This window comes from Saccopteryx bilineata, chromosome 9, assembly GCF_036850765.1.
Source record: "Saccopteryx bilineata isolate mSacBil1 chromosome 9, mSacBil1_pri_phased_curated, whole genome shotgun sequence".
Classification (NCBI taxonomy): Eukaryota; Metazoa; Chordata; class Mammalia; order Chiroptera; family Emballonuridae; genus Saccopteryx; species Saccopteryx bilineata.
The window spans coordinates 93,825,204-93,852,763 of record NC_089498.1 but is presented as its reverse complement, the minus strand read 5'-3'; the positions used below and the strand labels follow the sequence as shown (position 1 = coordinate 93,852,763).

The 27,560-nt window shown below is 37.8% G+C and overlaps 1 protein-coding gene and 1 pseudogene across 5 annotated transcripts in view; one reads left to right on the top strand and one right to left on the bottom strand.

Annotated features, from left to right (window-relative positions):
- Positions 1 to 6,566: 6,566 nt before the first annotated feature.
- ZFAND4 (zinc finger AN1-type containing 4) overlaps positions 6,567 to 27,560 on the bottom strand; it is a 107,354-nt gene continuing 86,360 nt past the window's right edge. For 4 of the 5 annotated variants that reach the window (XM_066243817.1, XM_066243818.1, XM_066243820.1 and 1 more), the window contains 2 exons: positions 8,086 to 8,203; positions 6,567 to 7,098 (listed from right to left, as the gene is read on the bottom strand). In XM_066243817.1, coding sequence (XP_066099914.1) covers positions 6,963 to 7,098; positions 8,086 to 8,203 — 254 coding nt within the window. In that variant the 3' untranslated portion in view covers positions 6,567 to 6,962. Of the gene's footprint in view, positions 7,099 to 8,085; positions 8,204 to 27,560 lie in introns of those variants that run through there. The other variant, XM_066243819.1, reaches the window with a different exon arrangement.
- On the top strand, positions 12,968 to 13,372 carry LOC136313452 (pancreatic progenitor cell differentiation and proliferation factor pseudogene; annotated as a pseudogene).

Genomic DNA, 27,560 nt, shown 5'->3' with positions numbered 1-27,560 from the left:
CGAGTGATAAAATTATGGTACATAAATACAATGGAATATTACTCAGCCATAAAAAAAATAAAATCTTACTATTTGCAACAATATGAATGGACCCAGAAGGCATTTGGCTAAGTGAAATAAGTCACACAGAGAAATACCATATGATTTCACTTATATGTAGAAGCTAAAAAAACAAAACAGAAAGACTCATAGTTACAGAGAACTAACTGATGGTTGCCAGATGGGGGAGCTGTTGCAGGGACAAGATGAAAAAGGTCAAGAGATTAAGAAGTACAAATTGGTGGTTACAAAACAGTCATTGGGATGTAAAGTACAGTACAGAGAATATGGTCAATCATACTGTAATAACTATGTATGATGACAGGTGGATAATAGACTTATCAGGTGAATCACTTCATAAGTAATATAAATGTCTAACTACAATGCTGTATACCTGAAACTAATAGAATATTAAATGTCAACTATAATTGAAAAATTAAATATAATAATAATAAAAAGAACCTGAACTACCTTAATCTAATAAGATACAAGTACATTTTCTTTGTCTTAAGAAAAAGAAAAGTAATTGGTAACAAAAGCATGAGTTGTACAAAAAAATAATTAAAAAAACAAAATAGATAAGTCATAATTTTGAGAAAATGAAGGAATTAAATATATCAGAAAATTAATTCATATCTTCTATAATTAAATCCCTCCACAAGTTATAACACTGATAAAATTTTAAAACATCTGGTTTTTGTAATTCCCATGCTTGAATAATTAAAATACACTAAACTTAGCTTGAAGATATTTCACATAGCTAAGTTAAAATTTTTTAAACTTTGGCCCTAGCCGGTTGGTTCAGTGGTAGAGCGTCGCCTGGCGTGCAGGAGTCCCGGGTTCAATTCCCAGCCAGGGCACACAGGAGAGACACCATTTGCTTCTCCACCCCTCCCCCTCTCCTTCCTCTCTGTCTCTCTCTTCCCCTCCCGCAGCAAGGCTCCATTGGAGCAAAGATGGACCGGGCACTGGGGATGGCTCTGTGGCCTCTGCCCCAGGTGCTAGAGTGGCTCTGGTCGCAGCAGAGCGATGCCCCGAGGGGCAGAGCATCGCCCCCTGGTGGGCATGCCGGTGGATCCCGGTCGGGCGCATGCGGGGTCTGTCTGACTGCCTCCCCGTTTCCAGCTTCGGAAAAAAGAAAAAAAAAAAAGAAAAAAAATTTTTTTTAACTTTATTGTTGCTAAAACCAAATACTATTTAAAAAAATACAAAAATAAATGTTATCACACAATATTAATTTAGTTATATAAAACAATATGAATGCCTTTGTTCTATATCATGGTTAAGTTACAAAATCCTTAAATTATTTAACTAATGTTTAACCAGAATTTATATGCAAGGCACTCTCCTAACTACTGGGAATACAAAGACAAAGCTGATGTCTTTAAAATTATGAACGTTTCTTTATAAGAATTTAAAGTGTAAAGAAATGTCTTCTGATAATAATATCTATAATTTCTTGAAAAACAAAACTAGTTTATTTTCTCAGTGACTTAGAAATTAGTAAAAAGACTCAACTTTGACCAAAGTCTTTGGTAAACTTAAAACAGCTCTACATGGTCTTGGCTTAAAAAGCATAGTATACTAAGCATAAATCAAGCATGCCCTAAATACTCATATTTATAGATTAATATGTTTGGGTTCATTTTTCAGGAGCCTGTCCATGTAATAGAGCTCTTAGATTTTATTTCTTTATTTTTCTTTTAGTGAGAGAGGAACAGAAAGGGAGAAAAATGACAAGCATTAGCTTATAGTTGCGGCACTTTAGTTGTTCATTGACTGCTTCTTATATGTGCCTTGATCAGGGGGCTCAAGCCCAGCCAGTGACCCCTTGCTCAAGCCGGCAACCTTAGGCTTCAGCCAGTGCCTTTGGGCTCAAGCCAGCAACCATGGGATCATGCCTATGAGCGCGTGCTCAAGCCGGGGACCCCATGCTCAAACTGAACCTGAGACCTCAGTGTCCTAGGTCAATGCTCTATCTACTGCACCACCACCAGATAGGCAAGCTCTTAGATTTTAATCATCTAAAGCACATGTTGTCTTGACAAGAAAGGAAAAACTATGCAACAAAGATAAAAATATTTTTCATTAGCCTACATAGACCCCCATAAAAGTATCCATCAACCCCTGACTGTGTCATTATTCCACTAATATCTTGACTTTTCCCACTTGTAAATGTATTTCCTTCAGATGTCTTCAGAAAGATGAATGTACTTTCTCCATTGAACACTAAATCTCTTACAGAAAGTAGAGGAAGTATAAAAAGAACTCTCCAGTTCATTCAATATTGCGTGGAGAAAGAGAGCCCTTGGAGCATATCAATTAGCCTTCTGGTACTCCTGCAGACACCATTTAGGTTGCCTGCCAGCTGTTTACTAGAGTTCAGCACTATATTCAACTAAGCTTCCATAAAGCTAATGGCCTCCCAAAAGCCCGAAGGGTACATTGCTTGAATCTAGAGAGCTGAACCCTTACTCCCTAAAAGAAAACATTTATAGTGATAGTCACTTTTTCCAACTAGAATAAATTACTGATTTATTTAATTGAGAGGTTATCTTAAAAAATAAATTATATAAAAACTATTTTAATTACAACTAGTGCAAAGCAGTAAATAAAAAACTCCCAGCAAACAAGTCCTGAACCAGACGGCTTCACGGGTAATTTTACCTATCCTTCTCAAACTATTTCAAAAATAATTCAAGAGGAGGAAAGACTCCCAAATTCATTTTGCAAGGTTAGCATTAGTCTAATTCCAAAACCAGAAAAGACAATACAAAGCAAGAAAATTATAGGCTAATATCCTTGATAAACATAGATGCTAAAATCCTCAACAAAATATTAGCAAACTGGATCCAGCAACACATTAAAAAGGTCATACACTATGATCAAGTGGAATTTATTCGAGTGAGGCAATGCTGGTACAATATTTGCAAATCAATAAATGTGATATACCATATAAACAAAATGGAGGATAAAAATTACATGATAATATTAATATATCCAGAAAAAGCATTTGATAAAATCCAGCACCAATTTTATGTTTAAAACTCTCAACAAAGTGGGAATAGAAGGAACTTACTTCAGTGTAATAAAGGCCACATATGACAACCCCATAGTCAACATCATACCCAATGGGCTAAAGCTACATGAGTTTTCCTTAAGATTGAGAACAAAACAGAAATCTCTGCTTCCACCACTATTATTCAATGTAGTACTACAAGTCCTAGCCACAGCATTCGCATAAGAAGAAGAAATACCTGGCATTCAAATTTGAAAAGCAGAAGTAAATTGCCATTATTTGCAGATGACATGACACTATAGAGAGAACCCTAAAAATTCCATGAAAAAAATACTAGAACTGATAAATTAATTCAGTAAAGTAGCAGAATCCAAAATAAACACCCAGAAATTAGTTGTATTTTTTTTTAACAGAGACAGAGAGAGAGTCAGAGAGAGAGATAGACAGGGACAGACAGACAGGAACAGAGAGATGAGAAGCATCAATCATTAGTTTTTCATTGCGCATTGCGACACCTTAGTTGTTCATTGATTGCTTTCTCATATGTGCCTTGACCACGGGCCTCCAGCAGACCGAGTAACCCCTTGCTCGAGCCAGCAACCTTGGGTCCAAGCTGGTGAGCTTTTGCTCAAACCAGATGAGCCCGCACTCAAGCTGGCGACCTTGGGGTCTCGAACATCAGTCCTTCCGCATCACAGTCCGATGCTCTATCCACTGCGCCACCACCTGGTCAGGTTAGTTGTATTTTTATACAACAATAATAAACTATCAAAAAAAGAAACTAAGGAAACAATCCAAATTATAATTGCATTAAAAAAATACCTACTAGGAGTAAATTTAGTCAAGGATGCAAAAGACTTGTACTCAGAAAATTACAAGACATTGAATGAAGAAATTGAAGACCTGGCTGAATAGTTCAGTTGGCTAGAGCATCATCCCTATACACCAAGGTTGTGGGTGTGATTCCTGCTCAGGGCACGTATAAGAATCAACCAATACAGGCCTGATCTGTGGTGGTGCAGTGGATAAAGCGTCGACCTGGAAATGCTGAGGTCGCTGGTTCGAAACCCTGGGCTTGCCTGGTCAAGGCACATATGGGAGTTGATGCTTCCAGCTCCTCCCCACCTTCTCTCTCTCTGTCTCTCCTCTCTCTCTCTCTCTCTCTCTCTCCCCCTCTCCTCTCTAAAATGAATAAATTTAAAAAAATGAAAATTTAAACAATCAACCAATACATAAATAAGTGGAATAACAAATTGATGTCTCTCTCTCTCTCTCTTCTCTCTCTCTCCCCATCTCCCTCTCTCTCTCTTGCTCTAAATTAATAAATACTTTAAAAATCTTTTAAAGATAAAGAAGTTGAAGATACAAATAAGTGGAAGCATATACCATGTTTATAGACAGAAAGAACTAACATCAGTAAAATGTCCATGTTACCCAGCCTTAGCCAGATAGTTCGGTTGGTTAGAACATTGTCTGGAAGCTCAGAGGTTGCCAATTCAAGTCCCAGTCAGGTCACATACAGTAACAGATTAATGGTCCTGTCTCTCTCTCACTGTCTCCCTTCCTCTCTCTAAAATCAGTAGTAATAATAATAATAATAAAGTCCATGCTACCCAAAAAATCTATAGATTCAACACAATTTCTATCAAGTTACCAATGAACTATTTCACAAAAATGAGAACAAATATTACAAAAATATATATGAAACCACAAAAGACCCTGAATAGCCACAGAAATCTTGAGAAAAAAGATAAAAGTTGGAGGAATCATGTTTCCTGATAGCAAACTATAATACAAGTTCATAGTAATCAAAACAGCATGGTACTATCATAAAAACAGACATATAGATCAATGGAACAGAATAGAGAGCCCAGAAATAAACCCACACCTTTATGATCAATTAATATTTAAAAAAGGATGCAAGAATCTACATTGGGGTAGGCAGTCTATTTAATATATGGTACTGGGAAAACTGGACAGATACATGCAAAAAATGAAACTAGACCACCTTCTTAGACCATACACAAAAATAAACTCAAATGGATTAAAGACTTAAATGTTAGACTTGAAACTATAAAAATCCTAGAAGAAAAGATAGGCAGTAAAATCTCTAACATTTCTCTTTTCTGATATATCACCTCAGGCAAGGGGAGCAAAAGAAAAAATTAACTAATGGGACTGTATAAAAAACTTTTGCACAGCAAAGGAAACTATCAACAAAAAGAAAATGGAATCCACTGAATGGAAGAATATACTCACCAATGATACATTTAGTAAGAAGTTAATATAAAAATGTATAAAGAAAACTTATAAAAACTAAACTACAAAAAAACAATCCAATTAAAATATGGTCAAAGGTCCTGAATAGACCTTTCTCTAAAGAGTATACACAGATGACTAATAGATATATGAAAATATGCTTAAGGTCACTAATCATCAGAGAAATACAAATTAAAACCACAATGAGCTATTATCTCACCTGTCAGAATGGCTATCATCAATAAATCAACAAGTGTTGGTGAGGCTGTGGAGAAAAGGGAACCCTCCTGCACTGTTGGTGGGAATGCAGACTTGTGTAGCCACTGTGGAAAACAGTATGGGTTGACTCAAAAAATAACAATGGAACTGCCTCATGACCCAGTGATTGCACTTCAGAGAATTTATCCAAAGAAACCCAAAATACTAATTCGAAAGAATATAGGCATTGCTATGTTCATTGCAGTGTTATTTACAATAGCCAAGATTTGGAAGCACCTCATGTGCCCATCAGTGGATGAGGGGATAAAATAGTTGTGGTACATTTATACAATGGACTAATAGTTGGCCACAAAAAAGAAGGAAATCTTACCCTTTGCAACTGCATGGATGGACCTACAGATGATTATGATAAGTGATAAAAGCCAGGTAGAGAAAGACCAGTACTGTTTGATTTCACTTACATGTGGAATCTAATGAACAAAATAAACTAACAAGTAGAATAGAAACGGAAGCATAGATGCAGAGAACTGACTGAGGGAAGGGTGGTTGGAGGGCTATATGACAAAACTGAAGGGATTAAACAACAGAAAAAGAAAAGAAAACCTCATAAAATGATTATAAATAATCAAACACATAATGAAACTGAATATTTACTTTAATTTTTCCTCGTAATAGCACTCAGTAGGTAAGAAAAAAAGACCGAGTTGTGAGATTTTACCAAAAAGTGAAAACTTGGGTTCTGTATATAACAGCAACAGGTGGGACATTCATTCAAAACTGCCATTCAAAATGTAGTGTGTTAAGAAATAGATACTATGATTAACATATGTTTTATAGAATGGATACATATCTGAATGCCAATGTGAATATGGAAGAATGATATGTATTAAAACCACATTTGAAAACCAAAAGTTCTTTTTTTATAAAAAGATTTTAAAAAAAGGAACTTGCTAGTAAAGTCAATAAACTTTCACATATGGGATTTTTCTTTTAAAAATCCCCACCCACCCCACCCCTCACACACAAAAAAGTGATCAATTTGAATAGTACCATTACATGACAGGTCATTTCTGTGCAATGTGGAAGATGATCACATAATAAATGATAACTTTGTAAAGTGTATCTTTTGAAGACTTGTCTAATAAAATTGACATATCAAATATATAAAATACTGAACATAAGACACGTAATAACAAAGCTAAATCATTATAGTTTCAAGTTTTTAAAACTAAAACTTTTCATTTACGAAAGAATAGAGATGTCAAATACAGTAGCATTCTCATTCTCTAACAGCATGCATTGTATGCTTTTGTTATTTGGAAAATGTTTTGGAGTAGAACAAAATTAATGTAGTCTAAGCAATATTTCTTCTGTCTGTCAATGTAATACAATTCCTTGGCCAGGACAGTTAGGCGCAGAGCAAGAGTTAGATTTTTGGAAGTTTTGGTGCGTTAACCACAGGATTTGCCTCCTGCAAGTATCTCCTCCCTGCACTCTTGTAATCATAGGTGCAGCCATGAGTTTCTGCATAGCGATGAGATGCACAGAAGTTGTTTCCACATCTAAAGCACAAAAAAAGTTGATATAAATAGTCACATTTTTATCAGAGGCTCATATCTTTAGGAGAGCACAGCTTAACTTCAGGCAGTTCAGCAGGAGCCTTTGTTCTCTTTAGCAGTTTCAACACTGGCATTTCCCTTCCCACTCAGAAACAAGCACAAGTAACCCCCCAACCAAAAAACCAAGTTAATTGTCAATGAAAATGAGAGTTAAAGGATCTATTATGGAATGAAATAGAGTATAGATCTTTATGAAATGATAAAATAGCAAAAGCTGAAAAATATGTCCACTATTTAAACCTGGGAGAACTATGAATTTGAGAAATTCATCTTATAAGAAAATTAGATGTGAAACCTAACTAAGCCATGCAAAGATTTAAAAAATATTTCTAGCAATGAGATAAGCTGTTTCCATTTGAATAGAATACATTCTAAAAAGCAGCAGCTGTTTTTAATGTCTGGCTTCAATCTAAGCGCAGACACCATCCTTGAAGCATATTAATCAATGCTAATCAAAGAAATAATTATGAGTAGGAAAAAATCATTATTGTTTGCAAATTATTCATCTGTTTTGAAATAAAAGTATACCATATAATTGTTAAAATTTATACTACATTAATTTTAAATTTAGTCATTTTTTGTTAAATTTAAAATAGAATGTTAGAGGAGGGGTTTTCACAAGCTGTATTCACACAAAAACAAGTACCGGTATATCTGTCATAAAACAACAAAACAAGTGTCCTCTCCCATTAGTTTAGATTTCATTTGAAAGTATGGTGGTGGTGGTGGGGGGTTCCTGAGTTTCAAAATTCATGAGCTGGCTACCCTGCTCTTTACCTCAGTCAATTAGGAGGAGTTAGACTGAGGACTACTACATGAACATCATCTCAATGATGTTATGAATAACCAACTTGAAGAACACTTTATATTGTATCCCAAGTTGGGTGAGCACAAAGAAATCATCTCAACTTTTCCAGTGAGCCAACCTGCCTGCATTCGTAGCTAGTAGCCAGTCCAGTTTTCTTTCCACAAACAAAACAATGCTTTGTTGTTTTCTTCTTTGTTTGAATGGGGGCTTGCACAGGTGGGAGGTGATGAGTACCTTCTCCTGTTTAGAGCAAGGACATCATGATTAATACAGGCACCAAATTCTAAATGTGAACACTATTAAGCAAAACACCAAACACAAGCAAACTTCTATTCCATAAAAATTAATTTGTTATTTTTATATCAAAATTATTTATAGAATCTATAAGTGAAGATGCAGTAGAACTATTATATTTTTAAGATGTAGTAGGTTTCAACTAAGTGTGACTCATATTATTAGAATGTTTATACACACAAACACATTTCTGATTATTTCTAAGGCAATAAGTATATATAAAGTTCATCAAACTTTGACAGTTCATCAAGAAAAATGTCTGATTCAAAATCATATTTATGAGGTCCTTAGAAACAATATAATTTGTAATATTATCACCCTGTTTTTTCACACCAAGGAAGAACACCATAGTATCATGAAATTGGTCTGTTAGTTGTAATTATGCCATAGAAATTAAATTCATCAAGCTGCAAGCAAGTTATTTATTCTTTCAAAACTTTATTTTTTTTCATTTTTAAGATAACAGAACATGTATTTTTTCTCCCGAGATTTCTAAGTGTCTTAAGATCAACTGAGTTGTAACATACAAAAAACATTCTGAAAATTTTTAATGTTAGAGTTACATAAAATATATTAGCAATAGTGACTAATATGGTTGATTTCACAGTATTACCCTTTTCAAAAAACATTTACTAAATTTTGTACTATTGTAACAACTTAATTTCTCAGCTTAAAAATAAGAACATACCAAGTGACGTCAGAGAAATGGCACCGTGAAGAGCACTACTGATAAATCTCCCCCAAATTTCAACAAGTTCTTCAACCAGAGACAGAAAAATCTATCCTTGGAGCATCTGGAAGTCTCATACACTGAAAACGAAGGTCTGACTGAGCGAAAAGTTGACTAAATATATAATCAACCCTGAAGGAAATAAGATGGAGAAAGGAACACTCCATCTTCCTCACTAACCTGAGCAAAGGCTGCTTTCACTTGGAATTAAGATAGAGTGAGGGCTGAGGGTGTGGAGGCAGCCTGGCTGGAGCACAGATGTCCAAGCCGAGGAAAGAGTATGCCTGCAGCGACTCAGCCCACGCGAGCTAATGCCCGCTGGACCCCAGCAGACGGGCAAGCAGCAGCTGCAATTAGCCCCGATATCCTGGTTAGCGAGAGAGCGAGGATAGTGTGTGAGAGGTTCCTCCTAGCACCCTGTAAGTGGGTGCCTGTGTTTCTGGACAGAGCGGTAGGGTCAAAGGCCTTTGCGTGGGCTGTGACCAGAGTCTCGGTGTGGTCCCTGCACCCTGAACAGCCGCGTGCAGGGAGTACGCGAAAGCGAACTTCCCTACACCCAAACTTCTCTGGGCGGGTGGGGCACCTCACCCAGCCATTCAAGCTAACATCCCCGGGAAGAAAAAAATACAAAAGTGTTAGGGGGAGGGGCGCACAAGCAGCTTGCAGTCTGTCTTTGAAGCAGATCTGCTGATCCAATTGCTGAAATTAGCTTAACCCACAGTCTGCTCACCTCCCAACTGACCTACGCGGCTCTAACTAACAAGATCTCTCTCAGTTCAGCGATCGAAGACAAGAGGCGTGTGATATTTTTTAGTGCCTTTCGCTATGCACATAGGGGTGGGGGCAACTTCTGATAGGCAGAGCTTTCATACTCAGGGATATACATTAAAAAGAGGGACTTGGCAGCTTTTAAGACCTCCTGTTCTGCAGGCAGCCACTAGGGCATCTTCTTCCTAGCCAAAACAGGTTACGAAGTGCAAAAAGCCTGGAGAAAGTGGTCCCACAGAGTGGTGAGGCATACTGGACACACCTGGAGGCTCATAGACAAGCACCTTGAGAGCAATTGGCTCCCAGTCCCACCTGATTATGCTGGTGGCTCTGGATGTCAGAGCCTTACCCAGAGCCCTGCACTGAGTGGGGATAAAGTGGGGATTTGTCAGCTCATTGAGCCTCTTACTCTCCAGGCAGAGGAGCCTCATAGCTGGCAGCGGCAACCTCATAGCTGGATCATCAGGCTGCTAATTCAGGAAGGAGAGACTAGGAGAGAGGCTCCGGAAAACGGACTCTCTCATTGTCGAAGCCTGCAAATGATAACAAGCCTTGACTACCAACGAGACTGAAGCCTAATATATGACATCACCATAGAGACTCATCAACTGCAAATCTCTACCTAAGCATGCCACAGGGGTAGAGCCTGGGGTACAGAGTCACTGACCAGTAAGAGGGAGAAGAAAGAAAAAGGAAGAAGATAACCTCTCGAAATCAAGAAAAATCCACAGACTTTATAACTTTTTCCATTTTTTTTGTTTCTTTCATCTTCTTGTCTTTATTATTATTATTTTTTCTTCCACCTTGGTCCTTTTATTCTCTGCCCGTCTTATTCTTTCCTCTTCTTGAACTACACTACCCATAAGTGTTACATTTCCCATTTTCTTTCTTTTCTTCTTCCTTTCTCTCTTATAAGGGTTACACTCCAAAACCCTTAACTCTCCCTCTCTCCCTCTTTTTGTTCTTTTTTCTTATTTTCCTTTTTCCCTTTTTCTTTTTAATTCCTCTCTATTACTTTCTTCTTTTCTCCTTTGTTTTTCCTCTCATTCAATCCTCAATCATAAACAAATTATTTTATTTGAAACTCAAATTTTTTTCTTCATGGCATTTTGGGTGCTTTTTACTTTGCTTTTTAACTTATTAGCATTCCCCCCAACCCTGGCTCTCCATTCTATCCAGTTTTTGATCCACTTAATACACACAAAAAAAATAGTAAGTTTTTTTCCTTTTTCCTGTTTCCCTCTTATCCTTCTCATTATATCGCTTAGTTGACCATCACTTACAAGCAAATCATATTATTTATGACCCAAAATTTCCTTTTTTGCATTTTGTGGGTCCCTACCTCCTTTTTTGCCCCTTTATTACTTCTCCCCAACTCAGGCCCTTCGTTATAGATAGTTTTTGTTCCATTTAGCACAATATAATTCACAGTTCATCACGATATTTTCTCAAGGAGGAGGGGAGAGGAGAAGAAGGAAAAAAAAAAGGGACATAATAAATTTTCTTTTTTTCCATTTTTTTTCTATTTTTTACTTTTTATTCCTTATTAATTCTCATTAGTGCTATCAAGAAAACCACCCTCAGATGCCACTAAGGAAAAGGAAATAAAATATTATGGATACAAAAGACAGAGATATAGCACAGATAGGAAAAATCTATAGAGAAAAAATTTAAAATATTGGAAATCTTGGAGCTAAATCAGAGAGAATTTAAAATAGAAATCCAGAATTTTAAATAGGCCAGATAGAAGATAGGATTAGTGACATAGAAGACAAGCAACTTGAGGCACAACAGAGAGAAGAGAGAGACTCAAAAATTTAAAAAAATGAGAAAGCCCTACAGGAATTGTCTGACTCCATCAAAAAGACTAACATAACACTAATAGCTATATCAGAGGGAGAAGAGAGAGAAAATGGAATGGAGAGCATATTCAAACAAATAATAGACAAGAACTTCCCAAGCCTGTGGAAAGAACTAAAGTCTCAAATTCAAGAAGCAAACAGGGCCCTGGCCGGTTGGCTCAGTGGTAGAGTGTCGGCCTGGCATGCAGGAGTCCCAGGTTCGATTCCCAGCCAGGGCACACAGAAGAGGCGCCCATCTGCTTTGCACCCCTCCCCCTTTCCTTCCTCTCTCTCTCTTTCCCTCCCGCAGCCAAGGCTCCATTGGAGCAAAGTTGGCCCAGGCGCTGAGGATGGCTCTGTGGCCTCTGCCTCAGGCACTAGAGTGGCTCTGGTTGCAACGGAGCAATGCCCCGGATGGGCAAAGCATCGCCCCCTGGTGGGCGTGCCGGGTGGATCCCAGTCGGGAGCATGCGGGAGTCTGTCTGACTGCCTCCCCGTTTCTGGCTTAGGAAAAATACAAAAAAAAAAAGAAGCAAACAGAACACTGAGTTTTCTTAACCACAACAAACCTACTCCAAGGCACATCATAATGAAATTGGCACAGATCAACAACAAAGAAAAAATTCTCAAGGCAGCCAGGGAAAAGAAGAATACAACATATAAAGGAAGGGCTATTAGATTATCATCGGATTTCTCAGCAGAAACTCTACAAGCTAGAAGAGAGTGGACTCCAATATTTAAAGTCCTGAAAGAGAGGAACTTTCAGCCAAGAATACTATACCCATCAAAGCTATACTTCAAATACGAAGGAGAAATAAAAACATTCACAGATACAGAAAAGATGAGGGAATTTATCATCAGAAAAAACCCACTTCAGGAAATACTAAAGGGGGTTTTCCAACCAGATACAAAGAACAAAACAAAACAAAACCAAAAGTAAAAGCTCCACCAAGAACATAATAAAACCAAATTTAAACTGTGACAACAAAAACAAAAAAAAGGGGGGAGAGGATGGAGATTAACAGTAGAAAAGGACGATGGAGTGCAGAAGCACTCATAAGATAGTGCACTACAATGAACATGGTAGGTACCCTTTTCATAACTTAATGGTAACCACCCTTGAAAAAAACCACCACAGAAGCACATGACTTAAAAAAGGTAGCAACAGAGGAAAGAAGTATGGAATACAACCAAACAAAAACAAATGATAGAAAAACAAGAGATCCCCATGCCTCTTGGTCGAGAAGCGGCCTCCCACAGTCTCCTCTGCAAATGGGCTCCGTGGCCTAGCGCCCTCATTCCCGCCACCTGATTGCATGCTGAGGTCCATGAGGGGCTGCCGCCAAGGCTGCCACCAGTCCACAAAAGAGCATGGCAGCCATACCCTCCAGCGGCTCCCTCCTGGCCACCAACGATTACTACCGGCACCGGCTGGGTATCACTTCCAGTAACAGCTCTTGTGGAAGTGCTGAGTACCCTGGGGAAGCCATCCCCCACCATCCTGGTCTCCCCAAGGCAGACTCAGGTCACTGGTGGGCAAGCTTCTTTTTCGGGAAGTCCATTTTCCCATTCATGGCTACCGTGTTGGAGTTCCCAGAACAGTCGGAATCTCCCCAGGCCTCCAGCAGCATGATCACCTGTGACCTGGCTCGGGAAGCCACAAGGAAGCAGCCTTGTGGCCAGCCTGGCAAAGCCAATGCTGGGCCGCCATCCTGAGTGGCCCCAACGAGCCACCAGACTTCCTGAGGCGCTAGCCTCTTTTGAGCCCCTCCCCCATCCCTCCTCTCTCCTTGTCCCCCTCCTCAACCCACCCCATAGACTAGGCAGGCTGCAGCAAGCAGAAGCAGTTGGGTTATTTTTTTTTTAATCAAAACAGTAAAATACCAAAAAGGAAATTGAGGGAGTCCAGCTATTTTCTACCCAAGCCACACACGAACCTTCCTGACACCCATAACCATGTGACTTTCACAACATTGAAAATAAACAACAAGCAGCCAGCAAAAAAAAAAAAAAAAGAAAGAAAAAGAAAAACAAAAGAGACAAATCAAACAAGACACAAAACTAACAGAAAGCAATTTATAAAATGGCAATCGGGAATCCACAAGTGTCAATAATTACACTAAATGTAAATGGATTAAACTCACCAATAAAAAGACACAGAGTAGCAGAATGGATTAAAAAAGAAAATCCAACTGTATGCTGCCTAAAAGGAACACATCTAAGCAACAAGGATAAAAACAAATTCAAAGTGAAAGGCTGGAAAACAATACTCCAAGCAAATAACATCCAAAAAAAAAGCAGGTGTAGCAATACTCATATCTAATAATGCTGACTACAAGACAGCAAAAGTACTCAGAGACAAAAATGGTCATTTCATAATGATTAAGGGGACACTGAATCAAGAAGATATAACAATTCTTAATATATATGCACCAAACCAAGGAGCACCAAAATATATAAGACAGCTACTTATTGACCTAAAAACAAAAACTGACAAAAACCCAATCATACTTGGAGACCTCAATACACCGCTGACGGCTCTAGATTGGTCATCCAAACAGAAAATCAATAAAGATATATTGGCCTTAACAGAAACACTGGAACACCTGGATATGATAGACATCTACAGGACATTTCATCCCAAAGCAACAGAGTATACATTTTTCTCTAGTGTACATGGAACATTCTCAAGAATTGACCATGTTGGGCCACAAAAATAACATCAGCAAATTCAGAAAAATCGAAAGTGTACCAAGCATATTTTCTGAATATAAAGCCTTGTAACTAGAATTCAACTGCAAAAAAGAGGGAAAAAAACGCACAAAAATGTGGAAACTAAACAACATACTTTTAAAAAAATAAATGAGTCAAAGAAGAATAAGTGCAGAGATCAAAAGTTATATTCAGACAAATGAAAATGACAATACGATATATCAGAATTTCTGGGATGCAGCAAAAGCAGTAATAAAAGGGAAGTTCATATTACTTTAGGCCTATATGAACAAACAAGAGATAGCCCAAGTAAACCACTTAACTTCACATCTTAAGGAAATAAAAAAAAAAGAACAAACACAACCCAAAACCAGCCAAAAAAAGGAAATAATAAAAATCAGAGCAGAAATAAATGAAATAGAGAACAAAAAAACTATAGAAAAAATTAATAAAACAGGGAGCTGGTTCTTTGAAAAGATCAACAAAATTGACAAACCCTTGGCAAGACTCACCAAGGAAAAAAGAGAAAGGACTCATATAAACAAAATCCAAAATGAAAGAGGAGAAATCACCAGACATCATAGATATACAAAGAATTATTGTAGAATACTACAAAAAACTATTTCACCAAATTCAACAATCTAGAAGAAATGGATAAATTTATAGAACAATACAACCTTCCTAGACTGAGTCATGAAGAAGCAGAAAGCCTAAACAGACCAATCAGCAGGGAGGAAATAGAAAAAACTATTAAAAACCTCCCCAAAAATAAAAGTCCAGGCCCAGACGGTTATACTAGTGAATTCTATCAAACATTCAAAGAAGACTTGGTTCCTATTCTGCTCTCAAAGTCTTCCAAAAAATTGAAGAAGAAGCAATACTTCCAAACACATTTTATGAGGCCAACATAACCCTCATACCGAAACCTGGCAAGGACGGCACAACAAAAGAAAACTACAGACCAATATCTCTAATGAATACAGATGCTAAAATACTAAACAAAATACTAGCAAATTGAATACAACAACATATTAAAAAAATAATACATCGTGACCTAGTGGGATTCATCCCAGAATCTGAAAGATGGTTCAACATACGTAAAATAGTTAACGTAATACACCATATCAACAAAACAAAGAACAAAACCCACATGATCTTATCAATAGATGCAGAAAAGGCATTTGATAAAATACAACACAACTTTCTTTATGTTTAAGACAGTCAACAAAATGGGTATAGGAGGAAAATATCTCAATATGATAAAGGCCATATATGATAAACCATCAGTTAACATCATATTAAATGGCATAAAACTGAGGACTTTCCCCCTTAAATCAGGAAGAAGACAGGGTGGTCCACTCTCTCCACTCTTATTTAACGTGGTGCTAGAAGTTCTAATCAGAGGAATCAGACAAGATGAAGAAATAAAAGGCATCCATATCGGAAAAGAAGAAGTAAAGGTATCACTTTTTGCATATGATATGATCCTATATATCAAAAACCACAAAGACTCCACAAAAAGATTACTAGAAATAATAAACCAATACAGTAAGGTTGCAGGATACAAAATTAATATACAAAAGTCCATAGCCTTTCTATATGCCAACAATGAAACATTTGAGAACAAACTCAAAAAAATAATCCCCTTCACGATTGCAAAAAAAATAATAAAATACCTAGGAATAAACATAACAATGAATGTAAAGGACTTATATAATGAAAACTACTAAGTATTGAAATCGAAAAGGATACGAAATGGAAAAATATTCCTTGTTCTTGGATAGGAAGATTAAATATAATCAAAATGGCCATATTATCCAAAGCAATATACAAATTTAATGCAATTCCCATCAAAATTCCAATGACATTTTTTAAAAAAATGGAACAAAAAATCATCACATTTATATGGAACTATAAAAAACCCCAAATAGCCAAAGCAATCCTAAGGAAAAGAATGAAGCTGGGGGCATTACAATACCTGACTTCAAACTATATTATAGTGCCACGACAATCAAAACAGCATGGTATTGGCAGAAAAATAGACACTCAGACCAATGGAACAGAATAGAAAGTCCAGAAATAAAACCACATATATATGGTCAAAGAATTTTTGATAAAGGGGCCAACAACACACAATGAAGAAAAGAAAGCCTCTTCAAGAAATGGTGCTGGAAAATTGGAAAGCCACATGCAAAAGAATGAAACTCGACTTCAGTTTGTCCTCTTGTACTAAAATTAATTCAAAATGAATCAAAGACCTAAATATAAGACCCGAAACAATAAATTACATAGAAGATGACATAGGTACTAAACTCATGGACCTTGGTTATAAAGAGCATTTTATGAATTTCACTCCAAAGGCAAGAGAAGTGAAGGCAAAGATAAATGAATGGGACCACATCAGACTAAGAAATTTTTCCTCAGCAAGAGAAACTGACAACAAAATAAACAGATAGCCAACTAAATGGGAAATGATATTTTCAAACAACAGCTCAGATAAGGGCCTAATATCCAAAATATACAAGGAACTCATAAAACTCAACAACAAACAAACAAACAATCCAATAAAAAAATGGGAAGAGGACATGAACAGACACGTCTCCCAGGAAGAGATACAAATGGCCAACAGATATATGAAAAGATGCTCATCTTCATTAGTTATTAGAGAAATGCAAAGCAAAACTACAATGAGATATCACCTCACAGCTGTTAGATTAGCTATTATCAACAAGATGGGTAATAGCAAATGTTGGAGAGGCTGTGGAGAAAAAGGAACCCTCATTCACTGTTGGTGGGACTGTAAAGTAGTACAACCATTATGGAAGAAAGTATGGTAGTTCCTCAAAAAACTGAAATAGAATTACCCTATGACCCAGCAATTCCTCTACTGGGTATATACCCCAAAAACTCAGAAACATTGATACATAAAGACACATGTAGCCCCATGTTCAATGCAGCATTGTTCACAGTGGCCAAGACATGGAAACAACCAAAAAGCCCTTCAATAGATGACTGGATAAAGAAGATGTGGCACATATACACTATGGAATACTACTCAGCCATAGAAATGATGACATCGGATCATTTACGACAAAATGGTTGGATCTTGATAAATTATACAGAGTGAAATAAGTAAATCAGAAAAAAACCAAGAACTGCATGATTCCATACATAAGTGGGACATAAAAACGAGACTAAGAGACATGGACAAGAGTGTAGTGGTTAGGGGGGAGGGAGGAGAGAGGGGAAGAGGGGAAGGGGGAGGGGGAGGGGCACAAGAAAAACTAGATAGAAGGTGACGGAGGACAAACTGACTTTGGGTGATGGGTATGCAACATAATTGAATGACAAGATAACCTGGAGATGTTTTCTTTGAACATATGTACCCTGATTTATTGATGTCACCCCATTAAAATTAATAAAAACTTATAAAAAAGAAAAAAGAACATACCTAAAAATTTTTTTAAAAAAAGAACATATCTGTTTGATATAAGAAAGAATAAATCTATTTCTTTAATTACTAAGTGAAATGCTTTTAGAACTGAGCAAATATCTAACAAAACCCTCACAAGTAGAGAGACTCAAAGTCACTGTTCATATTTGTTACAATAACAGTGCAAATACAAAGTGCTTGGTGGCACTCTGGAGGCCAAGGAGCAAGAGGCAAGACAACGAAAACAGGAGAAGGAATGAAAAGAAAACTTGTTGAGTGTCATGGTATATGCACCTATTCTCCACACTGAGAAAGGTTTGGGTAGCCTGGGCTGAATGTTTATCTGGCAGCTAAAAGTCTCTAAAAATCCTTAGAGTTCAAAAAATTGGAATTACAATTTGTACAAGGTGTGGACACCTTGTGTCACAACCTAGATTGGATGCTGGATATATCAGCCCAGCAAAGTAAGCCTGCTCTATTACGAGTCTGAAATATATTTCCAGATCTTGCAATAAGCTGGAAACAATTTTTTTTTTTTCTTCTTTTCTAAGTGAGAGCAGGGGAGACAGAGAGACAGACTCCCACATTTGCCCCAACTGGGATCCACCCAGCAAACCCCCATCTGGGGCCATGCTGGCAACCTAGCTATTTTTAGCTCATGAGGCGGTGGCTCCACAGAGCCATCCTTAGTGCCCCCCCCCCCCCCAGTTTGGATGAGTTCAAACCAATAGAGTCATGGCTGCAGGAGAGGGAGAGAAAGAGAAACAAAAGAGAAGCAAATAGTCGCTTCTCCAGTGTACCCTGACTGGGAATCACACCTGGACTTCCATACACCTGGAGATGCTCTACCACTGAGCCAACCAGACAGGGCCTGGAAACAAAATTTGATACAACTAACTACCGTACTTCCCCATGTATAAGACATTCCCATGTATTTCAGGCACCTTAATTTGGGGGCCTGAAATTTAAAAAAAAAAAAAGGACTACATAAAGTTATTGAACTCGTTTTGTTCATCATAAAATTTATAAAACTCCTCATCCACAAAAAAAAGCGGAAATGCAAGTTAAAAATCTACAATCACTTTATAAGACACACCCAGCTTTTAGACCCCCAATTTTTTTTTTTTTTTTTTTTTAAATCTCACTCAGTTTTTGTTTTTTTTTTTAAGATTTTATTTATTCATTATAGAGAGGAGAGGGGGGGGGGGGAAGAGCAGGAAGCATCAACTCCCATATGTGCCTTGACCAGGAAAGCCCAGGGTTTTGAACCGGCAACCTCAGCATTTCCAGGTTGACGCTTTATCCACTGCGCCACCACAGGTCAGGCTAGACCCCAAATTTTTTGAAAAAGGGTATGTCTTATATATGGAGAAATATGGTAAATGACGCTTCATAATGTTGGTCACCAGCTCAGTTACTGACTATCCTCTGGAAGCTCATCTAATGGCAGTTATCACTGAAAATCAAATTAAAAATATTCTTCCCTAGGCCTGACCTGTGGTAGCGCAGTGGATAAAGCGTCGACCTAGAAAAGCTGAGGTCGCCGGTTCGAAACCCTGGGCTTGCCTGGTCAAGGCACATATGGGAGTTGATGCTTCCAGCTCCTCCCCCTTCTCTCTCTCTGTCTCTCTCTTCTCTAAAAAATGAATAAATAAAAAAAAATTCTTCCCTAAACAGAGTAGAAAATCTGTTGATAATTAAGTTCACTGTAGCCACATTTTCCTTTCCTTAGGGGTGCTTATCTCAGTGTTTCCCAAACATTTTCCATTCAAAAACTCTTGTGGATGTGCTGAGACAGAGAAGATCCTAGTGACAGTGAAGTGGCACCGAAACATAACTGCGATCTTCTTCTGTGAGAGTGGTTTCCATAGATTCTTCCACCCACCAGAGGAAGTCGTTCACTGCCCATCTACTCCAGGCTAGGGGCCATCATCAATATAGAGGTGTAGACAACACATAGGAAAAAGTCAAATCCCTTGGACTGGTATTCAAGGTCTAATATGTCCAATATAATACCTATCTTTCCGATATCACTCTATGTCATTTAGGACATCATATGCGCTCTGAATGATGCATAAAAAACATTATGTGTGTAATCAATCTCTTTTAATGCTCTATTTTAGCCCTGGTCAGTTGGCTCAGTGGTAGAGCATCGGTCCAGCGTGTGGAAGTCCCAGGTTTGATTCCTGGTCAGGGCACACAGGAGAAGCACCCATCTGCTTCTCCACCCCTCCCCCATTCCTTCCTGTCTCTTCCCCTCCCACAGCCAAGGATCCATTGGAGCAAAGTTGGCCTGGGCGCTGAGGATGGCTCCATGGCCTCTGCCTAAGGTGCTAGAATGGCTCCTGCCGCAACGGAGCAATGCTCCAGATGGGCAGAGCATCGCCCCCAGGTGGGCATGCCAGGTGGATCCCAGTCAGGTGCATCGGGGAGTGTTTCTGACTGCCTCCCTGCTTCTAACATGAGAAAAATATTTAATAAATAAATAAATAAATAAATAAAGTGCTCTATTTTGCTTTGGCAATCTAGTAAAACTCCACTTGTCCTATAAGAAGATACCATCAATTATCAAACCCTTTCTAAAGCTATCAAATGTGTGTTGAACTTACAAATAAAAGTCAATAAACTAATCTTGATGTTAAGAGTTGCTTTTCAGGCCTGACCAGGTGGTAGCACAGTGGACAGAAAGTCAAACTGGGACAGGAAGGACCAAGGTTCGAAACCCTGAGGTCGCTGACTTGACATGGGCTCATCAGCTTGAGCACGGGGTTGCTGGCCTGAACATGGGATCATAAACAAGACCTCATGGTCACTGGCTTGAGCCTAAGGTCACTGGTTTGAGCCCAAGGTGGCTGGCTTGAGCAAGGGGTCACTAGCTCTGCTATAGGCCCCTGGTTAAGGCACATCAGAGAAAGGAATCACTGAACAACTAAGAAGCTACAGTGAAGAATTGATGCTTCTCATTTCTCTCCCCATCTGTCTGTCCCTCTCTCTGTCTCTGTTAAAAAAAAAAAAAAAAAAAAAGGTTGTTGTTCAGAAGAAAATCAAATATATTTGGATTAACTCACTTGTTTTTGCTTTTCTAGGCACCATATTTTATCTAACACAATGATCTACAAAACCTCACCCAAAAGAAAAGGCAGCAAACAAAGCAATAGAGTAGTGTTGTTCAAAGATGCAAGTTTGGTAAACATCTGCCTAAAAATAATGACTAAATCTATGAAGATGAATAAAATTTCCAAGGGAAATCTTATAGTGAAAAGCAAAGAGGGCCAATGGAAGAACTTAGTAGATCACTTCAAAAAAATTTATGCCAAAACTTACACAGACTCTTGTAGGTAATTCAGGATGATACAGTTAATACTGAAAGGAAATGGCAGCAAGTCACAGCTCTAGTTTGAAGAATCACAACTGTGAGAAGCAGCAGATGGCTCGACCCAAATGAAGTCAATCAAGAGAATGTATACCCAGGCACAAACAGAGAGCTGATAAAATGAGTTCAAAAGAAAATGGAGGTTAAAAATATATATTTACAGAAATAGGATAGCCCAGAATGAGAGAGAGAGAGAGAGAGAGAGAGAGAGAGAGAGAGAGGAAAAAATATTTCAAGAAGGATGGCCAGCCTGACCTGTGGAGGTGCAGTGGGTAAAGTGTCGACCTGGAACTCTGAGGTCGCCGGTTCGAAACCCTGGGCTTGCCTGGCCAAGGCACATATGGGAGTTGATGCTTCCTGCTCCTCCCTTTTCACTCTCTCTCTCCCTCCTCTCTAAAATGAATTTTTAAAAAAAGGAGGACCACAGCAGTCAAGTAAAATGAAAACCACTGAAGTATCCACTGGATTTGAAGTTTTGGAGATCTTTGGCAACCTCAGCAACAGTAATTTCAGAGGAGCAGTGAGAAGAGAAGTAAGGAGAGCACTGAAGCCTGAATCAGAGTTAAGAGAGTAGAGATAAGTGAAACACAAACTTTCAAGAGGCCGAACTGCAGGTTAGCACAAGACAGACTTGAATACGTGTAAAGAAGAAATAAATATAACATTAAAAGTACGTATGTTAAATTAATCAAAACAGTGTGGTACTGGCATAGAGACAGACAAAAAGACCAATGGAACATGAGTAAAGAACACAGTAATATACCTTCAAATATATGGTCAAATGATTTCTGACAAGCCTGCCAAGACCATTTCATGGGAAAAGGACAGTCTTTTTAACAAATGGTTCTGGGAAAACTGGATATATATGTAAAAAGAAACAAAATTAGACCTATACATTACACTATATACAAAATTCATTCAAAATGTATCAAAGACCTAAATATAAGACCTAAGTTTATAAAACTCCAAGAAGAAAACAGAGGTGAAAATTTTCATGACATTGGATTTGTCAGTGTATTGTTGGACATGATACCAAAGACAACAAAGAAAAGAAAAAATTTTAAAAATTGGAGTTCATGAAAATTAAGAACTACAGTATTATGCAACAAAGACACTATCAACAGTAAAAAGGCAAATTACAGAATACAAGAAAACATTTTCAAATCATATATTTAATAAGGGATTAATATTTAGGATATATCAAGAACAACTAAAACTTAACAGGAAACAAGCAACCTGATTCAAAAATGGGCAAAGGATTTGAATAGACATTTCTCTAAAGACAATATATAAATGGCTAAGTACATAACAAGGTACTCAACATCACTAATGATCAGAAGAATGCAAATCAAAACCACAATGAGATACCTCTTCACACCTGTATGGATGTCCACTACAAGAAAAAGAAAAAAAGAAAATAGCAAGCATTGGTGAGAATGTGGAGATATTGGAAACCTTCTATTGTACATTGCTGGGGGGAATGTAACATGTCACAGTCACTATGGAAAACAGTATAACAGACAACCACAATTATGCTACACAGAAAAGGTATCATTTAGAATCAAAAGACAGAGAAAAAGCTTCACAGACAAGAAAATGCTAAAGAAGTTCATCATTACCATACCAGTATTATAAGAAATGATAGAAACTTCTTTACCAAGAAAAAAAAGATAAAAATATAAATGAAATGGCAGTACCTACACACCCATCAATAATAACTTTAAATGTAAATGGATTAAATGTTTTAATCAAAACTCATAGGGTGGTTTAATAAGAAAACAAGATTCTTACATATGCTATTGACAAGAGACTCACTTCAGACAGAAAGACATAGAAGGACTAAAAACAAAGGGATGAAAAAAATGTTTCATGAAAATGGAAACAAACAAAAAGGCTGTAGTAGCAATTACATATACCAGACAAAACAGTCTTTAAAACATAGGCTATAACAAGAGAAAAGTAGAACTCAGCAATTCCATCTCTGGGTATTTATCCAAAGAAACCAAAACACTAATTCAAAAAGACATATGCATCCATATTTGTTCATTGCAGCATTATTTAAAATAGTCAAGATAGCCTGACCTGTGGTGGTGCAATGGATAAATTGTTGACCTGGAACACTGAGGTCACTGGTTCAAAATCCTGGGCTTGCCTGGTCAAGGCACATATGGGAGTTGATGCTTCCTGCTTCTCCTTCCTTCTCTCTCTCTCTCTCTCTCTCTCTCTCTCTCTCTCTCCTCTCCAAAATGGATAAATAAAATATTTTAAAAAATAATAAAATAGCCAAGATATGGGAGCAACTTAAGTGCCCATCAGCGGATGAATGGATAAAAAAAGTGATGCATATATACAATGAAATATCACTCAATGACAAAAAAAGAATGAAATCTTGCCCTCTGAAACAACATGAATGGACCTAGAGGATACTGTGCTGAGTTAAATAAGTGACATACAATTTACATACAATTTCGCTCATATGTGGAATCTGAACAAATAAACAAACAAACCAGAAACAGACGCACATTTACAGAAAACAGTGTGATGGCTGTGAGATGGAAGGTTGGTGGAATGGGTGAAAAAGGGGAAGGGATTAAGAAGTACAAACTGAATGACAGAAGAAGTAAGAATGACAGGTACAGACTGAAGCTGAGTTCACAATCTTAACAGTGAACCCTGAGGTGCTGTGGGAAATTTAAAAATTGCTTAAATTATGGAGTTCAAGATGGCGGTGGGGTAGGTGGGAGTTACAGTCGCCTTCTCCCAGAACCACATCAGAATAGCAGCTAAAGTACAGAGCATCAACCTAAACAACCATATGAAGACTAGTTGAACAGAAATATTATAACTAAGGATTTACAAAAGAATCGACACCAAGTCCTTGGTTGGTTGGCTCAGTGGTAGAGCATCAGTCCAGCATGTGGATGTCCCGGGTTCAATTCCCGGTCAGGGCATACAGGAGAAGCGACCATCTGCTTCTCCACCTTTCCCTCTCCCCCTTCTCTCTCTCTCTTTCCCTCCTGCAGCCATGGCTTTGCAGCCATGGCTTGATTGGAGCGAGTTGGCCCTGGGCTCTGAGGATGACTCCATGGCCTCTGCCTCAGGTGCTAAGAAGAGCTAAGTTGCTGAGCAACAAAGCAATATCCCAGAAGGGCAAAGCATCTCATCACACCCAAGTGGGCTTGCCAGGTGGATTCTGGTCAGGGAGCATGCAGGAGGGAGCATGTCTCTCTGTCTCCCCTCCTCTCACTAAAAAAATAAATAAATAAAATTTAAAAAAAAAGATCATACACCATGATCAAGTGGGATTTATTATAGGGATGCAAAGATGGTAAAATATACTCACATCACAAAATTTGATACATCACATAAACAAAATGGATAAAAATCACATGATCATAACAATATGTATAGAAAAAGCATTTGAAGAGATTTAGTACCCATTTATGATAAAAGCTATCAGCAAAGTGGGAATACAGGGATCAACATAATAAATGCCATATATGACAAACCCAAGATCATACTCCGTGGACAAAAATGAAAAGTGCTTCCCTTAAGATCAGAAACAAGACAGGGACGTCCACACTAACCACTCTTATTTGGAACAGTACTGGAAGTACTAGCCACAAAATCAGAGAAAAATAAATAAAGGCATCTAAATTGTGAAAAAGAAAGCAAAACTGTCATTATTCACAGATGACATGATATTGTATACAGAAAACCCTAAAGACTCCACCAAAATACTAGAGCTAAAAAATGAATTCGACAAAGTAGAGGGTATGAAATTAATATTAAGAAGTCAGTGGTTTTGCTTTTCACAAATAATAATCTATCAGAAAGAAAAAATTTATAAACCATCTTATTTACTATAGCAACAACAAACGGTACCTAGGAATAAATTAACCAAGAAGGTAAAAAATCTATACTTGGAAAATTAAAAGATACTGATGAAAAAAATTGAGGAAGATATAAATAAGCAGAAGCATACATCATGTTCATGGGTAGAAAAAATTAATATCACTAAACTTTCATACTACCCAAAGCAATCTACAGATTCAATGCAATTTCTCTTAAAATACCAATGCCATATGTCACAGATCTAGAACAAATTATCCTCAAAATTTATATGGAACAACAAAAGAACCCCAAATAGCCTCAACAATCTTAAGAAGAAAAAAGTTGGAAATATCACACTACTTCATATGAAACTCTACTACAAGGCCACAGTACTATCAAATCAGTATGGATTGGTACATAAACAGGCATATAAATCAATAAAATGTAACAGAGAGCATGGAAAATAACACATACCAATATGGTCAATTAATACTGACAAAAGATTTAAGAGCATACAATGGGGTGAAGACAGTCTGTTCAATAAATTGTGCTAGGAAAACTGGAACAAATTCATGCAAAAAGAAAAAAGGGAAAAGAAAAAAGAAACTAGATCACCAACTATCACCATATACAAGAATAAACTCAAAATGGATTAGACTTAAATGTGAGTTTCAAAACCATAAAATCCTAGAAGAAAACATAGGCAGTAAAATGTCAGATATTTTTCGAAGCAACATTTTCACAGATGTATCTCCATGGGCAAAGGGAACAAAGGAAAAAATAAACAAACGGGCTATACCAAATTAAAAAGATTTTGCACAGCAAAAGAAACTATCAACAAAATGGAAAGTGAACTCACGGAATGGGAGAACATATTAGCCCACGATACATCTAATAAGGGGTTAATTTCCAAAGTATATATACTACTCAAGGCTGAGAAGATAAAACACCTAATAATAAAATGGACAGAGGACCTGAATAGACACTTCTCCAGAGAGGATAAATATATTTTAAAAATGCTCAACATCACTAATCATCAGAGAAATATGAATTAAAAACGCAATGAAATATCACCTCTCCCTTGTCAGAACAGCTATCAATATCTCAACAACAAGTGCTAGTGAGGATATAGAGCAGTGACGGGCAATCCTTTGAGCTTGGTGTATCAAAATTTGCCAAAAAGCCAAGCATAACTCGGGTGGTGTGTCACTTCGAGAAAAAAACCATAATTTCACGATATTTATAGTTTAAATAACAAAAATGTATAATTGTAATATAATACTGTATTTAATAAACCAAAAACTAATTATTTAACTTACCTGCTTAGTGACTTTTTGTTCATCTGTCAGTCAGTTTCTTTTGTTGGTCTTGATATTATTTAACTTGTGTGGGGTGCTGTGAACTAGGATAAGTGAAGGGGAAGGGAAATTCTTTAACTAACCTGCCTATTAGTGACTGTTTTGTTGCTGAATTCCATTGGCTAAATCTTCAATTGAAGGTTGGTATTTTGTACACTTCAAGCCCAAGCAAGCGCTACTAACTTCATCTGTCAATCTGTTTCTTTTGTTGGTTTTGATATTATTTAACGCTGAGAATAAGGTCTCACAAAAGTACATAGAGGGAAAAATTGTGAGTAAAGCCATTGCTATATTTTTCAGGGTGCTAAAAATGTCTGGTAATCGGTTCCAGGCTGGCCAGTTTGCTCAGTGGTAGAGCACCGGCCCAGCGTGTGGAAGTCTCGGTTCAATTCCCGGCCAGGGCACACAACAGAAGTGTCCATCTGCTTCTCCACCCTTCATTTCTTTTTATCTCTCTCCTCCTTTCCCACAGTCAAGGATCCACTGGAGCAAAGTTGGCCCAGGCACTGAGGATGGCTCTATGGCTTCTGCCTCAGGCACTAGAATGGCTCCGGTTTCAGTGGAGCAATGCCCCAGATGGGCAGAGCATCACCCCCTAGAGGGCTTGCCAGGTGGATCCCGGTGGGGCACATGCAGGAGTCTGTCACTCTGCCTCCCAGCTTCTCACTTCAGAAAAATACAAATAATAATAATAATAATAATAAGATATGGAAGCAGCCTGACCAGGCGGTGGCACAATGGATAGAATGTCGGACTGGGATGCAGAGGAACTAGGTTCGAAACCCTGAGGTCGCCGGCTTGAGCGTGAGCTCATCTGTTTTGAGCACAGCTCATCAGCTTGAACCCAAGGTCACAGGCTTGAGCAAGGGGTCACTTGGTCTGCGGTAACCCCCCAGTCAAGGCACATATGGAAAAGCAATCAAGGAACAACTAAGGTGCCACAATGAAGAATTGATTCTCCTCATCTCTCTCCCTTCCTGTCTGTCTGTCCCTATCTGTCCCTCTCTCTGTCACACACACACACACACACACACACACACACACACACACACAAGATATAGAAGCAACTCAAGTGCCCAAAAATAGACAAGTAGATTTTTAAAAAAGCTGTGGTACACAGTATACAATGGTATACTTACTTGGCCATAAAAAAAAGAAAGAAATTGTACCTTTTGCAATAGCATGAATGGACCTAGAGGTTATTATACTAACTGAAATAAGTCAGACAGAGAAAGACAAATACTGTATGACTGC